The sequence below is a fragment of the Myotis davidii genome, unplaced genomic scaffold (genome assembly GCF_000327345.1).
Source record: "Myotis davidii unplaced genomic scaffold, ASM32734v1 scaffold346, whole genome shotgun sequence".
Taxonomy (NCBI): Eukaryota; Metazoa; Chordata; class Mammalia; order Chiroptera; family Vespertilionidae; genus Myotis; species Myotis davidii.
In genome coordinates, this window is record NW_006297386.1 from 507,287 (window position 1) to 522,461 (window position 15,175).

At 38.4% G+C, this 15,175-nt stretch overlaps 2 protein-coding genes across 2 annotated transcripts in view; one reads left to right on the forward strand and one right to left on the reverse strand.

Annotated features, from left to right (window-relative positions):
• The window catches only part of GYS2 (glycogen synthase 2), a 44,255-nt gene extending 36,299 nt beyond the window's left edge, over positions 1-7,956 (forward strand). Inside the window, exons 10-14 of the mRNA XM_006773148.2 lie at positions 165-291; positions 2,336-2,431; positions 3,314-3,477; positions 5,402-5,482; positions 7,460-7,956. Coding sequence (XP_006773211.2) covers positions 165-291; positions 2,336-2,431; positions 3,314-3,477; positions 5,402-5,482; positions 7,460-7,681 — 690 coding nt within the window. The 3' untranslated portion in view covers positions 7,682-7,956. The remainder of the gene's footprint in view (positions 1-164; positions 292-2,335; positions 2,432-3,313; positions 3,478-5,401; positions 5,483-7,459) is intronic.
• A 3,262-nt stretch (positions 7,957-11,218) lies between these two features.
• SPX (spexin hormone) overlaps positions 11,219-15,175 on the reverse strand; it is a 7,226-nt gene continuing 3,269 nt past the window's right edge. Inside the window, exons 4-5 of the mRNA XM_015570074.1 lie at positions 13,707-13,824; positions 11,219-12,535 (exon numbers count right to left, since the gene is read on the reverse strand). Coding sequence (XP_015425560.1) covers positions 12,477-12,535; positions 13,707-13,824 — 177 coding nt within the window. The 3' untranslated portion in view covers positions 11,219-12,476. The remainder of the gene's footprint in view (positions 12,536-13,706; positions 13,825-15,175) is intronic.

Below are 15,175 nucleotides of genomic sequence, written 5' to 3' on the forward strand. Positions count from 1 at the left end.
ACACAGGATGTTGAGAACAGAAAAGAAGCCCCCAGGCTTTTTTCTCCCCTGAATTTAGAACACAAGGATTTTACAGTATTACAATAACCAAACTGTAGGCCTTTTTTTTTTTGCTTTAATTTTTTTTCTCCCTGTTTTTTCTCACCAGAATTTTCCTTTTTTAGGTGATTTTGCACCCAGAGTTCCTATCCTCCACCAGCCCCTTGTTACCCATGGATTATGAAGAGTTCGTCCGAGGTTGTCACCTTGGAGTATTTCCGTCATACTATGAGCCATGGGGTTATACTCCAGGTACGTGACCTGTATAGATGTGGAATGTTTTGGAATTTATTTCATGCATATGAGTGTGATATTCCAAGTTGACATTTAATTTACTATTGGATAGAGAAGCACAAAACCAAAGCTTACGTGACTGAGGGAATGTGGGAGATCACTAATTTCGGTAAAGAGAATGATTTATAACTCATGGCAGATTTCTAGCAAAAATGTCGCTTTACAGGACAACGTTAAACTTAACCCGAAATGATAGAGGAGTTATATCTAGTTTTTAAGGTGTTATAAAACATAACTAAATGAAAGAAACAGTTTGGGAAATACTCCATAGTGAATGAGCCATTCTGTTTTGCATTAACCCAAGGAAGTTGGCCACTCCTCATCAGACCTATAATTACAGAAATAATGAAACCTCTGGTGCTATAAGGTTGGGTTATATTTATCTAATTTAACATATTAAATCTATCTAATTTAGCATATTAGATAAATCTCTAATTTTTTTAAAGAATAATGATTTTATGTGACACTAACTCTAATTCACTCCAGAAAGTATTCATTAAAGTTTGTGCTTTGAGAAAGCACAATGAATATAAGCGCTTATTTCATTAAATTCACCGAATGAACATATACTGAGCTTACATTGATACCTGTCATTTTACTACCTGTGTGTTAATGAGTACTTAATAAAAATAAGGATCTGTTAAGTTTCATCTAATTGTAGCACAGTTTTTCTAGGGAGGATTTCCTGAGTTTTTATCAGATTCTCAAATGGGTCAATAATCCCATTCCACCTACACCTCCCCATCCTAAACTAGGAAACCACTGCTCTCTAGAGCAGTGATGGCGAACCTATGACACACGTATCAGAGGTGACACGCGAACTCATTTTTTTGGTTGATTTTTCTTTGTTAAATGGCATTTAAATATGTAAAATAAATATCAAAAATATAAATCTTTGTTTTACTATGGTTGCAAATATCAAAAAATTTCTATATGTGACATGGCACTAGAGTTAAGTTAGGGTTTTTCAAAATGCTGACATGCCAAGCTCAAAAGGTTCGACATCACCGCTCTATAGATACACTAAGAGGAAATACTTGCAGAACAGGAGAAAGGGCCACTGATTAAATTGTGTTACTTCATGGGTAATGGGGAAATCTCTTTCTTTTTTACCCAACCCCACTAGCCAACCAAGAGTTATTCCACAGTCAAATACAATGTCTTTGTTAAAATGCAGATATCCCTGAGAGCGGTAATATTCGCAAGACATATCTGATATTTTCTGAAAAAAAACAAACAAACAAATTTTGACCAAAAAACGTGAGAGAGGACTGAGAGAGACAATGGGTGCACTGCACACCTGAGAAAGTGGAAGAGATTTGTGTGGAGGATGATTTCAAAAACATGTCCAAAATATATACCTACCCCATTAACTTGCCAAATACGTAGAAATGGAGTGAAAAGCAAAACTAGTACTGAGAGCCCTAACCGGTTTGGCGCAGTGGATAGAGCGTCAACCTGTGGACTCAAAGGTCCCAGGTTCGATTCTGGTCAAGGGCATGTACCTAGGTTGTGGGCACATCCCAGTAGGGAGTGTGCAGGAGGCAGCTGATTGATGTTTCTCTCTCATGGACGTTTCTAACTCTCTATCCCTCTCCCTTCCTCTCTGTAAAAAATCAATAAAATATTAAAAAACAACAACAACAACTAGTGCTAAGAGAGGCAGTATTGGATAGCCGTTCCCAGCCAGGTCTCTGGAGTTGGGCACATGGCTGGAAATCCTACCGCTCCCTCATCCCTTGGCTTGGTGAATTTGGGCAACCTATATTTCACTTTTCTGTGCCTTAATTTCTTCATCTGTAAGATGAAAATAATGGTAGCCTCACTTCACGTGGTTATTGAGAAGTTTAAATGAGCTAATACATGTAAAGAGCATAGTACTGAGCCTGGCACAAAGGAAACATTGCTATTCCTAGCTAGATGGGGGCTTTTTCCTCCTCTGCGTGCATCAGAGGACACCGGAGCTGGTTTAAAGCCAAGCGTTTGTCTGTTTCCCTGGCAGCCGAGTGCACTGTGATGGGTATCCCCAGTGTGACAACCAACCTCTCCGGCTTTGGCTGTTTCATGCAGGAGCATGTGGCTGATCCTACTGCCTACGGTGAGATGTTTCATCATTAACCCAATCCAGAGAGAAATGACACTTAACCAAACAAAGCACAGGGTCTTTACAGCGTCCAACTCTAAGCCTAACATGATTAAACAAAGATTGAACAAAGATTTTTTGTTCAATAAAATATTTTAATTATGTCATCCATAGAAGGAATAAAAATGCTATTAATATTTAATACATTGTCCAAAATACAAACCACAAAAGGAGTTAAATGAACAAATGAAATTGAAACAGAAAAAAATGCAAAAGAAATATTAAACTTAGATAAACCTGCCCTTTACCTTTTTTTTTTTTTCTGAACTGGTTTGGCCCTCTACTATCTAGAAGGGATATTACAATAACTATGGTCTTAGAGGTGATATTACAAGAACTATATTGGTCACCATAATTATTTAAAAGATCCATGCCAAGTTAGCAAAATTCAATTGCACTATTTAAGATGGCTGGAGAATTTGCCTATCACCATCTCTATATCCATGTTGCCTAGCAACACGCCAAGTTCCAATGGGCTGGATCCTCTGCCTACACATTGCCAATTCCCTGGTCCTGCACATGGAACACTGGGGCGTCTAAAAACCACTGACACCCAGAGATTCTGGCAAGTGAGAAGCCCAGGGAGAATCATCGATTCAGGGTACCCTATATTGCCAGATTTTTTAAAAAAAATTGTTGGCTGCAGGTTGGTGACAGTTATAAACCATTAGGAGATCAAAGAGACACAGCCTTGGAAGGGAAAAGATAAAGTATAGGCACTGGGGAGCTAGGGAACAGATCATTCATGTGATCGACCGTAGGACCTAAGAAATAGGAGGAGAATTGCTCTAAGGAGAACCCACCTTTTACCTGTGCCTTGGTTTTTGTGCCCTTCAGGGATTTACATTGTTGACAGGCGGTTCCGCTCTCCAGATGATTCTTGCAACCAGCTGACTAAGTTTCTCTATGGATTTTGCAAACAGTCACGTCGCCAAAGAATTATCCAGAGGAACCGAACTGAGAGGCTCTCAGATCTTCTGGACTGGAGATACTTAGGCAGAGTAAGCAAATTGGTGATCAACACAGAGGACCCTTTAAAAATTCCACTGGACCACAAACATACTGATCCTCCGCATAATCTGTAAAGTCAACTCGGTATCATAATTGTTAAAACCTCAGTGACTTTTCATGTACTTTTTTTACATATTATGAATGTGCAAAATTCTAAACTCCATTCTTCACATTTTGTCCGAGCCTCTAACAGCCAGTCCATCAGGATCTAACACTGATTTTTACTAGTCATTCTATTGTCATTGCTTAACTTGATACATTACAGGTAAACAGAAATATTTAATGAAGATGAGGAAAACAAGAGAAGATCCCTACCTTGTTTCACTCTAATTTTATTCCTCAGCTTCAGGGGTAATGGGAATAATGTTGTTTTCAAAATGACAAGTGCCAAGGGAAACACCTTCTTTCATGAAGTAGGTTTATAAATACCCAGATGCTCATATATCAGCACTGGATAATTTAGTAAAAGATGAACTGACTTTGCCTTCGTATATTGTATCTGCTTAGATACTGCCAAACTTCCCCAGACAAATGATAGATGCTGCCATTAGCAGAGTGCTCATTACAACCCTGGGTGATTCGTTTTATTGTCTTCATTTTATAATGAAAGCAGAATGATAAGGCTCTTAGGCAGTGATTTTCTTTTTTTCATCTACTGCAGTGATGGCGAACCTATAACACACGTGTCAGAGGTGACACACGAACTCATTTTTTTGGTTGATTTTTCTTTGTTAAATGGCATTTAAATATATAAAATAAATATCAAAAATATAAATCTTTGTTTTACTATGGTTGCAAATATCAAAAAATTTTTATATGTGACACGGCACCAGAGTTAAGTTAGGGTTTTCAAAATGCTGACACGCCGAGCTCAAAAGGTTCGCCATCACTGACCTAGTGGCACACATAAACTAATTATCAAAATTCTGCAGCAAAAAGTGTATATATTTTTGTCTATCAGACAAAAAGCGTAAGTATCATTTTGATTCATTCACAAACTGTCCTATTATTGTTGTGTTGGCTGTTGTCATTTTTTTTCCTTTGCAGCGGTTCTCAACCTGTGGATCGCGACCAGTGAAAATCCATCCTGCATATCAGATATTTACATTACGATTCATTACAGTAGCAAAATTACAGTTATGAAGTAGAAACGAAAATAATTTTATGGTTGGGGGTCACCACAACATGAGGAACTGTATTAATAGGTCGCGGCATTAGGAAGGTTGAGAAGCACTGAGGGGAAAGAGGTCAGTGCCCTTGACTAAATAGTCAGGTATTGCATGTTTTAAAAATTCTTGCAGCACACCAGTTGAAAATTGCTGCTCTTCGGACTTACAAATTTCTTACCTATGGTCAAAAGTGGGATTTAAATTCAGTTTGTCTGATTATTCGGGTCTCATATTTTCTCTTCACACATATTGCTTCTCTGTAGAATGAACCCTTAGCACTAATTCAAAGTTCAGTAAGGCCAGTCAGTTTTTTCCCTCCCATGTTTTGTAGCAATTCTTTTAAAAAATGTTTTTATTGATATTCAGAGAGAAAGAAAGGGAAGAGGATAGAGAGATGAAACATCCATGAGAGAGAAACTTCATCAACTGGCTGCCTCCTGTGGCGAGTGCCCCATCCTGCGGTTCGAGCCCTGACCAGGAACCAAACTGGTGACCTCTTGGTTCCTGGGTTGACACTCAATCACAGAGCCACCCCAGCCTGGCTGTAGTGTTTCTTTACCTAGTCATTGATAAATAAGAAAACCATAAGCTGTCATTTCTTTTCTGATTTTCAAACTTAGAATGAATAGAATCTGTCACTTAAAAATACATATTTCATAACTAAAAGAAAAACATTTTACATAATAACTTGGTTGTTGAACTATATAGATTTTTTTTTAACCTGTGAATCGGTCTTCTATCACAGTATTACCAGCATGCCAGGCACCTGACATTAAGCAGAGCATTTCCAGATAAATTCCATGTGGAATCCACATCACCACCAACAGTAAGTATTCTATGTATTACTCGGTGTTGAAAGCTAAATTTCTTATTTAGAGTAAGTCCTAACAATACCTTTTAATTTGGAAGTAGCTACGTACACAAACTACTATAGTTTTTCATAGTGCCACATCAAAGCAAAGAATAGAGGAACTGACAAATCAGAACAACTTGAAGCCCTTGATTCAAAGGCAGCCTCATGTGTAAGATGAGCAGAGTCAGCTAACTCACGTCATTAGAGAAGCACCTTGACCAGCCAGTGTTGCTCAGTGGTTGGGCATCAACCCATGAACCAGGGGAGATCACCATTCAATTCCCAGTCAGGGCACATGCCCGGGTTGCAGGCTTGATCCCTAATAAGGGTGTATGTAGGAGGCAATCAATCGATGATTCTCTCTCATCATTGATGTTTCTATCTCTCCCTCTCCCTTCCTCTCTCTGAAATCAATTAAATCTCTCTTGAAATCTCTCTCAGCCTTCTTGTTCGAAACTGCTCCATTAGACATCCATTCTTTTGAGAGTTGTTCAGAATAAAGTAGCCTGTTTGCACAGGAAGTTGATTTGCTATACAAGGAAGTATTTAAATGTAGGGTTAATCTACTTATTCAGCTATTAAGTATTGAGCATCTCTTCTGAGTCAAGTCCTAAGTGCAGGACTCAGCTGTTTTTCTGTGTTGCTTTCAGATAGTGTTGAAATGTGAAATGACTGTACAAGTATGACATAATAATAATATATAAAAATAGTTGAAATACAGTAACGTACTGTGATAGTTTTACGTTTGTCTCCCCATTCAAGCATGTACACTCCTAGAGAGCAGGGATCATGTTTTTCATTTGTTTTCTCATTGCCATTATTATGCCTGACCCATATTTAGTGCTTAATATTTGTTTATAAAATGAGTTATCTCAATGAATCTTAGGTGGAAGGACAATTTGATTAAAACCTAGTGATACTTTCTCATTAACTGAACTAAAAATAACTGGTGGAATTTCAGCGTTAGCTCAGTGGCCAGTTTCCAGGATTTTTGTAGTGGTGGCTGCCCATGTCCTGCAATTTCATCGAGCAAATCTAAAGGATGACATAGAGGCTAACACGATCAGCGGTGTAATGTAACAGTTGAGATGAACACTTCTGGAGAGATTCTCACGCTGGTCTCAGCTCTTTGCTCTACCACATGTGCTATATGACCTTTGGCAAGTCATTTGGCTTCTCTAACCCTTCATTTTCTTCTGTAAATGTGGAAAATAAATTTATTAGAGTGTTGTTACAAAGATTAAATACAATAACATATATATAGTATCTGCCAAAAGTCAATGATTAATAAAATAAAACTATTTATTTAATGAATCTCTCTTGAGCTTGTTGGAGGCAGAATCAAAATTAGTTGCTCCTTGCCCAGCCAGAGTGGCTCAGTGTTTGAGCATCAACCCATGAACCAGGGGGCCACCATTCAATTCCCAGTCAGGGCACATGCCCAGTTTCAGGCTTGATCTCTAGTAGGGGTGTGTGTAGGAGGCAATCGATAATTCTCTCTCATCATTGATGCTTCTATCTCTCCTTTTCCCTTCCTCTCTCTGAAATCAATTAAAAAAATAATTCATTTAAAAAAAATTAATAGCTCCTGAACAGACCACAAAAAATATCCAACTGTGTGGCCAGGTTAATTTCAACTACGGATTTGTACTGAAAGGAAGGAGTCACTGTCAGGCCTCTAAGATGGAGTCCAGTGTTACCCTTATACTATCTCAATATTAATCCAAACAGACAAGTGGGAGGTACTTAATTGCGCTAATTTACTATTAATTTATCTTTTAAAGACAAAATTTTATACATAGACAGACATTGTATATAAATTAAATAATTTCTCCTTCAACCATAAAAAACCCCAACTATGATTTTTATAAAATGCACATGCAAAATGTTTACATATTAGAAAATTAAGAAGTTGTTATAATGCTTGTATCTTATTTTTGTCTTTGGCAGACAGAGGGATTTAAATACCCCAGGCCTTCCTCAGTACCACCTTCTCCTACAGGGTCTCAGGTGTCCAGTCCTCAGAGCAGTGATGTGGAAGACGAAGATGAAGACGAGAGATACAATGAGGAAGAGGAGGCGGAAAGGGATCGGTTAAATATCAAGTCACCATTTTCTCTGGGCCATGTCCCTCATGGGAAGAAAAAGCTGCATGGTGAATATAAGAACTGAATTCCCCCCTGGTGGGACAGAGCTCATTTAGTGAGAGCACAGTAAGAATGGTTATTAAAACCATGGCAATGCCACCAGTTTCATTTCCTTCTTCTAAGAATCACAGTGGGATTTATTCCCTGCCTAAAAGGTGGAGATGACGTGAATAGCGATTTTATCATTTAAAATAAAAGCCAAGCTATTTTCTTAAACTCCTTTCCCTCCAGTAAATTTAGACACGAGGAAGAGGGTTAATTAAAGGACAGGGACTGGAAGTGTTTTTTAAATGGTTAATTTAAGCACTAACAATTTTTACTAGTGTTTTTTAAATTATCAGCACCATAAGCCTTTGCTTACTATTTATACAGCTTCCATACTTACCAAGCAGGTCCCTCATCCCTCCCCCACCCAAGATTCTGTTCTCAGCCATGAATGTGCCCTACCTACACATTTTAAATAACTCGTTCTTTAATGATTATTTTCATTTTCACATGAGTCAAAAACATGAATTTATATCTAGCTTTGCAGGCAATCAAAACCCATAATAAAGTAGTTATCCTAAATCCAAATATTGATACATATTCATGCATATTTACAAGGACACTTCTCAAATTAATGATAGAAAGATGTTACCACCTGTACTGTAGCATCTGACTGTAACAATTTTCTTATTGTTTAAAAGGAAAGCTTATTTGAAAACTTGTTGAATCATCCACAGATGATAATTTTTTAAATCCAAATGAATAAATATATCAATATTTAAAGATTTAACTTTCATTGGTAATGTTTTGTTTAAAATTCTTTTAGACATTTAAATAAGATAACATGTATAAAGCACCTGCTACATAATAGTGCCTTACAAAGGACAACATTTTTTAAAAATAAAATTTATAGTCTATAACAAGGACAGTGTCTCTAACACAGTCATGCTGTGCATAGAGACCTTGTTGAATGTAATTAAGCATCTTTATGTTTTAAATGTAACTAAATCTAAATTGGCAAAAACAAATCTACACTCACTCTTGGATTGTTTTTTTTTTTTCACAACCGAGTGTTGTTACTGAGTATTACTTACATCACAGTGAATACCTTGGTTGGTATCTCAGTTGGCTAATTGAGGCTCTAAAAATGTTTTGGTTTTCTCAGTGCTATAATGTTGATAGCAACAGGGGAAGAATAACAATGATGGTGGGTCAGATAGTTCAAGATGAGCTAACAACCATAATCCAGCTCTCCCATTGCCCCATTGTTAGGAAAAAGTAGAACAGTAGAAAAAACAACAAATCAGGCCAAAATGGAAGACAGTTGCAAACTCGCCTCATGTAGAGGTTCAGAAAAAAAAAGGGCAATAAATTAAAGCCAACCCTTGAAAAATGCCCCATGGATGCCAATTAACCCAGTGTCTGCAGAGCAAGTTGGAAGGTCTGCATGGGAGATCAGAAAAATATGAGATGGACTTTATTACAATACTAATGCTCTTTTGTTGAAGTACCAGAAAGATCTCATGATTAAAAAGGAGTTTCTATTAAACAAACATAAAAATATATCCCTGATAAAGTGACATACTGTATGTATTCAAATGATACTCTTGATTGGTAATCAGTTGGGTCACTTATGAGCTATATAATAAAATACATTCATGATATAAAACTTTCAAATTCAAGTGCTTTTTACAAAATGAAAGAAGAGTCCCCTGATTAGAAATGAGTACAAATGAGAGTACACATGGAAATTAACTGATTTGCAAACACCTGGTTTTGAGTGGCATTGTGTCAGGTCAGAGTTTCTACCCTGCACCAGACCCTCTGTTCAGACAGCTGCTGCCACTTGATTCCTTCCCCATGTCCTGATAATGTATTGTCTTTTCCCCAAGATTAACAAATCCCGGTGTTGAGGAACAAATAGGACTTTTAGATGATTCTGTGTCTAGCACAGGGCCCAATACACAGTAGGTGCATAAATGCATAGTCTTATTGGGAGAAAGAGGTACAAAAACGATGCTTTTAAAGAACGTAGGTATTCAGCAGGTGGAGGACAGGAACTATAGAAAGTAGTTTTCGTGTGCTTGACCAGCTGACAGCAAGACATTTTCTTCTGCGTTGTGCCACACTTCCTTCCATGGTAAGAGCTAGGGTTAACAGAGCTGGTTTTGCACACATAGACGAGAATATAAAATATTACAAGTGCAGTACTAATCGTTTTCCAGGGCACAGGGGCACTAAGAAAAGGAACTGGCCAGGTGTGTGTGGAGGGGGGTGGGGGTGGGAGCAGTCCCAAGAGGCTTCATAGGATGAGCCTAACTTTCTATGGAGTAATATGGGAGATACAATTGCCTGCTTCACCTGGCAGTTGTAAAGATCAAATCAAAAACAGAAATGAACTCTTCCTAAAGGAACTTACAGTCCAGAATCAGGGGGCTAAACAGGCTACATTCTCAACTTCCCTTTCTCCTGAGGCCGAAGTAGAATAATGTAACTCAAGGATGATAGGATATAGACTTCCATTTCTTATAACCAGGTAAAGAATGAAAAGTGAATTGGAAGCTTATTTTAAAGTCAGGGCCTCTTCACCTTCTCTTCCCTCTCATGATCCTAATGGTGGTGTGAGAGGAGAGGAGGTATCGTCTGGGGAAACCAGGGAAACAAAGAGTAATTGAGAACCCACACTGGAGGTTACATATGTAAACAATACCCGATAGCCACAGCGGGGAGAGGATAGAGAGGCGAAACGGGGAAGAGCAACTGGAACTGTGCTAAAAGTGGCTTCAAAGTCCGACCTGGAGGTGAGGTAGTGCATGCATGGGAGGCAGATATTTCCCAATTTTAAAATCCAAGCCACACACTGAAAAATGTTGATCCCTGATCATTTGTTCATTTCAGTGTTGAAAAACAACACACACACACACACACACACACACACACACACCAGAAGTAAAAAGGATTGCAAAGAGAGATAGAAAGTTACAGCAAACTGGGTATGGGGGCCTTTATGCAATGACTGTGCTAATCAGCATATCTGTACAGCAGAAGAATTCAACTACTTATAATACATGGAGCTGGTATTATTTTAACTGGTCATGTAGACAGCTTTTAAAAACTCTGTTTTGGGGCAAAATACTTGAGATTGTTTTAGTTCACTGTTGGAAGAATTACTTCATAAGATAGATTTTAAAGTGTTTTGAGAATAGCCCTGGCCGGGATGGTTCAGTTGGTTGGAGCCTGATCCCATACACCAAAAGGTTGAGGGTTCGATTTCCGGTCAGGGCACATTCCTAGGTTGCAGGTTTGGTCCCCAACTCTCTGGTTGGGGTGAATATGGGAGGCAACAAATGGATGTTTTTTGTTCTCTCTCTCTCTCTCTCTCTCTCTCTCTCTCCCCCCCCTTCCTCTCTCTAAAAATCAATAAACATGTTTTTAAAAAGGTCTGGGAATAGATATAATGTTTAAATAGCCAAATGTACAAATCTATGTCAGATGAGTAAATAATTATCGATAAACTGGATAAATGCACTGTCTAGAAAATCCACTTTAAATCAAATCATAATTAATGACAGGTGTCTACTATGATGCCACATAGATTTTTTTAATGCTAGCATATTTTTTGTCAGAGATCAATGTTACATTAACTTGAATATAGCTGCATTTTCAATTATGAAACAAGTTACAGACAAACCTTATAAGCAGGGTTTTGGTTATTTAACACAGCCAAATTGTAATTCCAATTACAGGCATTCACATAAGGATATTCTTCAGCTACTGAATAATGGCTATATATCGATGACAATAAGAATTAACAATACTTTCTAGTTATGACATTTAGCAATGACAACTTTCAATTAATTATGTCATAACTAATTAACAAGTTGGCCATATTGTGTTTACAAATAAATATATCACTATGCCTGCTGTAGGTATATGTGTGCATACATTTTTCAGATAGTACTGAACCCAAGTTGACTGTAAAAAGAAGTAACTTAGACATCGTACCATGCTTTGTCAGGGCGTTACCTGATATTTTGGTGTCAAAAGAAGCCCAGCCCATTGGAGAAAGCAGTCTTTGAGTCTGCTTAGTCAGGGAAAATGGGTTACCTCTAAAAACTGGGTACAGAGGAACAGAGCGTGGCTCATCTGCTGATGTTCCGGTAACTTTCAGATCCCTTTCTAAACTGAATTCAGGGAGATCCCAGAGAGCACAAGGGGGAGCTCCGAGCTTCTCCAGCCTCACTGAAGAGCCCTCTCCCAGCCACGGCACTGAGTGTTCTAATCACAGAGCTTCCTTCCTGTCCATCCCACCCCTTCCCTGCGTAACTTACATCCGGGTGAACTGCTAAGGGAACCACACTCTGCTCTTTCTCAGCCTGCCATGCTTTCCCCCCACCCTCCTGGGACGTGGGGAAGGGAGACAAGGAGAAGGAGAGTCCCTGCTGAGTGACGACAAGACAATGCAAGTTGGGTGACAGGATGAGAAAACCAACAACTAATAATATTAAATCAAGAGGGTATCTGTTGTAACACAAAGAACACTATCAGGAGTAGTCAGTCTTATAATCTAAAAAAATTCGAGAGTAAGACAGAAGGTGATCTAAGACAGAAGGATCTGAAGCAGTAATAAATAATAATAATAATAATAATAATAATAATAGGCAATGATATTCCCAGCTAGGAACTCCACCTTACTTTTTGCTTCTAGAAGAATTAAACTAGTTGTGCCTGTTCCTAAGACCGCAAATGAAGCAAAAAGGGTCCACAAGTTTTATTTACATGCTTCATGTCTTCAATGAGAACAGAACTGCAACTGCATTCAATTTGGTGTATTTTCACCAGTTTAGCAGACTGTCGTCCAGAAATCTGGTTGGATCAAGGTTTTCTTCTCCAGCTGCAAGAAAAAAAAAATTATATAAAATGAACACATTTTCCATGGTTAAAAAAAAAAAAAGAGAACCACCGGAAAAATATTTAATCTCCTAAATTATGTTAACTCATGCACTCTGCCACTGAAAATTTAAAAAAAAAAAAAGAGGATTTGATTGATTTAGTTTTAAATTTTTTTCCTCAGTGTGAGACATATCGGAGAGCTCACATTTCACACCTCACTCTCCATGAGCACTGCATCAGAGCTGTGCCCTGACCCCCAGATACTCACTGTATTTTTTATACATTTTAACATTTAAATTATGTCATAAATACTGCATCATTACAATTTTTGAGAAGGAAAAGTCTGGGTCTATTTATTACCCTTTGATGACCTCTACTTTTAATAGTCATAAAACGTATATCCCTTGTTCATTTGGTTCTTAGCACGTGGATATCATTATTCCATTCTACCTATTGATACTAAGCTCAGGGTCACCAGGGAAGTAACATAGCAGAGCCAGAATCTGAACCAAGTACTGCTATAGACTCCAAAAGCCGTGGCTAATCCACTATCAAAATGTTTCTTAATTCAACTAATAGTTTTAAGGCTATGCAGGCAGAATGTCTCTCTTGGAAGATTACACCTAATCCTGGCCTAGAAGAAGCTGTCCAATGTAGTGAAAGTACGCAGGCTGAGAATCAGAACTGTCCTGTATCTATTAGGGTGAACCATATGAAACCGCTGTGTTCGTAAGCGTAAGAAAAATGGGTTTTCAGCAATTTCATGTGGTTCAGCCTTTAATAGTGAACAATTGGATTTGTGATTATTTAAAATTCTTTGGGCCTCAGGTTTTTCAACTATAGAATAATAAAGTTGGACTTTGAGCTCTTTCAGTTCTAAAGTTCTAAAAGAAATGAAGGTTACAATAGGCTATGGGCTGGGTAATTCATATGAAATTCCCCAGTCTCTCCAAGGAAATAGTTTTATGGTCTTAGTACTCACTTTAATGAGAAATATACTAGCCTTTAAAGAGTCAACATTCTGTGAATTTCGGGGGGAAGGAGGGGAAATGTTAATTATTTTTTAAAAACACCTGAATTCATAAAGCCAACTTTGTTGCACTCAACACAGAATCCAAAAAGTAATCAGAGCCTCTCTGTCCTGCAGTTGAAAGAAGTCACTATACTTGTACCTTCTCGTGGTTTCTGCAAGGAAGCCAGTAGCAGAGCTGCTGCCTCCGGGAGAGTTAGCAGTCGGGCATTTGGACTTCGTCTTTCTGGAGAAACAAAAATGTATAAAGATCCTATTAGTATTTAACCATTCATATAGATTAATCCTATCCCATTATGCTATGACACTAGACAAACCTCTATGAGATAGATTTGTGATCCCTCAGCAAAGAGTTCCTACGCAAAAGACTGATTTTTATAAACTGAAACATTTCACACTTCCCGTGGACATTACTTACAACTGGTTATGTTGTATATCACAGAATGTAAGCTATAGATGACACAGAATTTCATGAAAGCAAAGAGGATTAAGATAAGGGGCCCATGAGAAATTTCTCCCTTCAGAGCTTAATGTGGGACGTCTGGGCAGAAAGGTTTACATGTGATCCTGCTCGGAGCCTGGACAACCTTTTCGGTCATTCCTTCCAAAGCAACTTGAGATCTTCTACGTTCTTGGCCACACATAAGGCAATTATTTGACGGAAGGAATGCATATCTGCTAAGTATTCAAAATTATTTCAAGTCCAAGTTGACAGAAGACAAAAGATCCTGATTCAACACAAACCACTATTTTTAATTTGGGAGCAAATGAAAACATAGCTTACCCTGGTAAAGTCAATAAGCTTAATTACACTGCAATATCGAAAAAGGTAAATGAATACCTGTTGAGCGCCTATAGGTGGTGAACACAGTTTGTTTTTCTCAAAATAAATATACTTTTTAAATTTCCTTTTTTTTAAGCGAGAGAGAGTGGAAGGGAGGGGAAAGAGAGGGAGAGAGAGAGAGAGAGAGAGAGATGTGGGCAAGACACACATGGATTTGAGGCCCAGTTAGGTTGCACTGCAACGCAGGTAGGTGTCCTCGACCAGGAATGAACCCAGACCCTTCTGTGCACTGGCCAACACTCTAACCATTGAACCATACTGGCCAGGGCAAAGTAAATATACTTTTTAATTTTAGCATTTCAGTCTTTAAATTTTACCAAAATTCATTGATTTATGATCCAGTAGCATGGAAAGGTTTATCATGGAAAAAAAACAAAACAAAACAAAAAACAGTCCCTAGCACCATTCTTTATAGCTTCCATTTAACTGTTTCTGGTTTGGAACATTTTGATAGCTCTTTCTAGTAGCATAAGAGGCATAGATTTAAAGGTTCTAGGTAAATCACTATTTTAACAATAACAATACAGTGTTTAAGAGGAGACTGTGTAAAGGTCCTGTCATAGCGGGGAAGTACTCTTTGGGAGAAGCTGTGTAGTTTTCCCTACCCCTCCTAACACCTCCCCCCCACTCCGAACCCCCAGCGCTGAACCCCAGGCCTTGGGTAACTCCCGGTTTTCTGCACACCGGGGTGGCCAGAGCGACCGACACTTTGAGCAGCTGCGACCAAGTCCAGCTTGGAGTGACAGCCCCGGCCCAGGCGGGGCGTC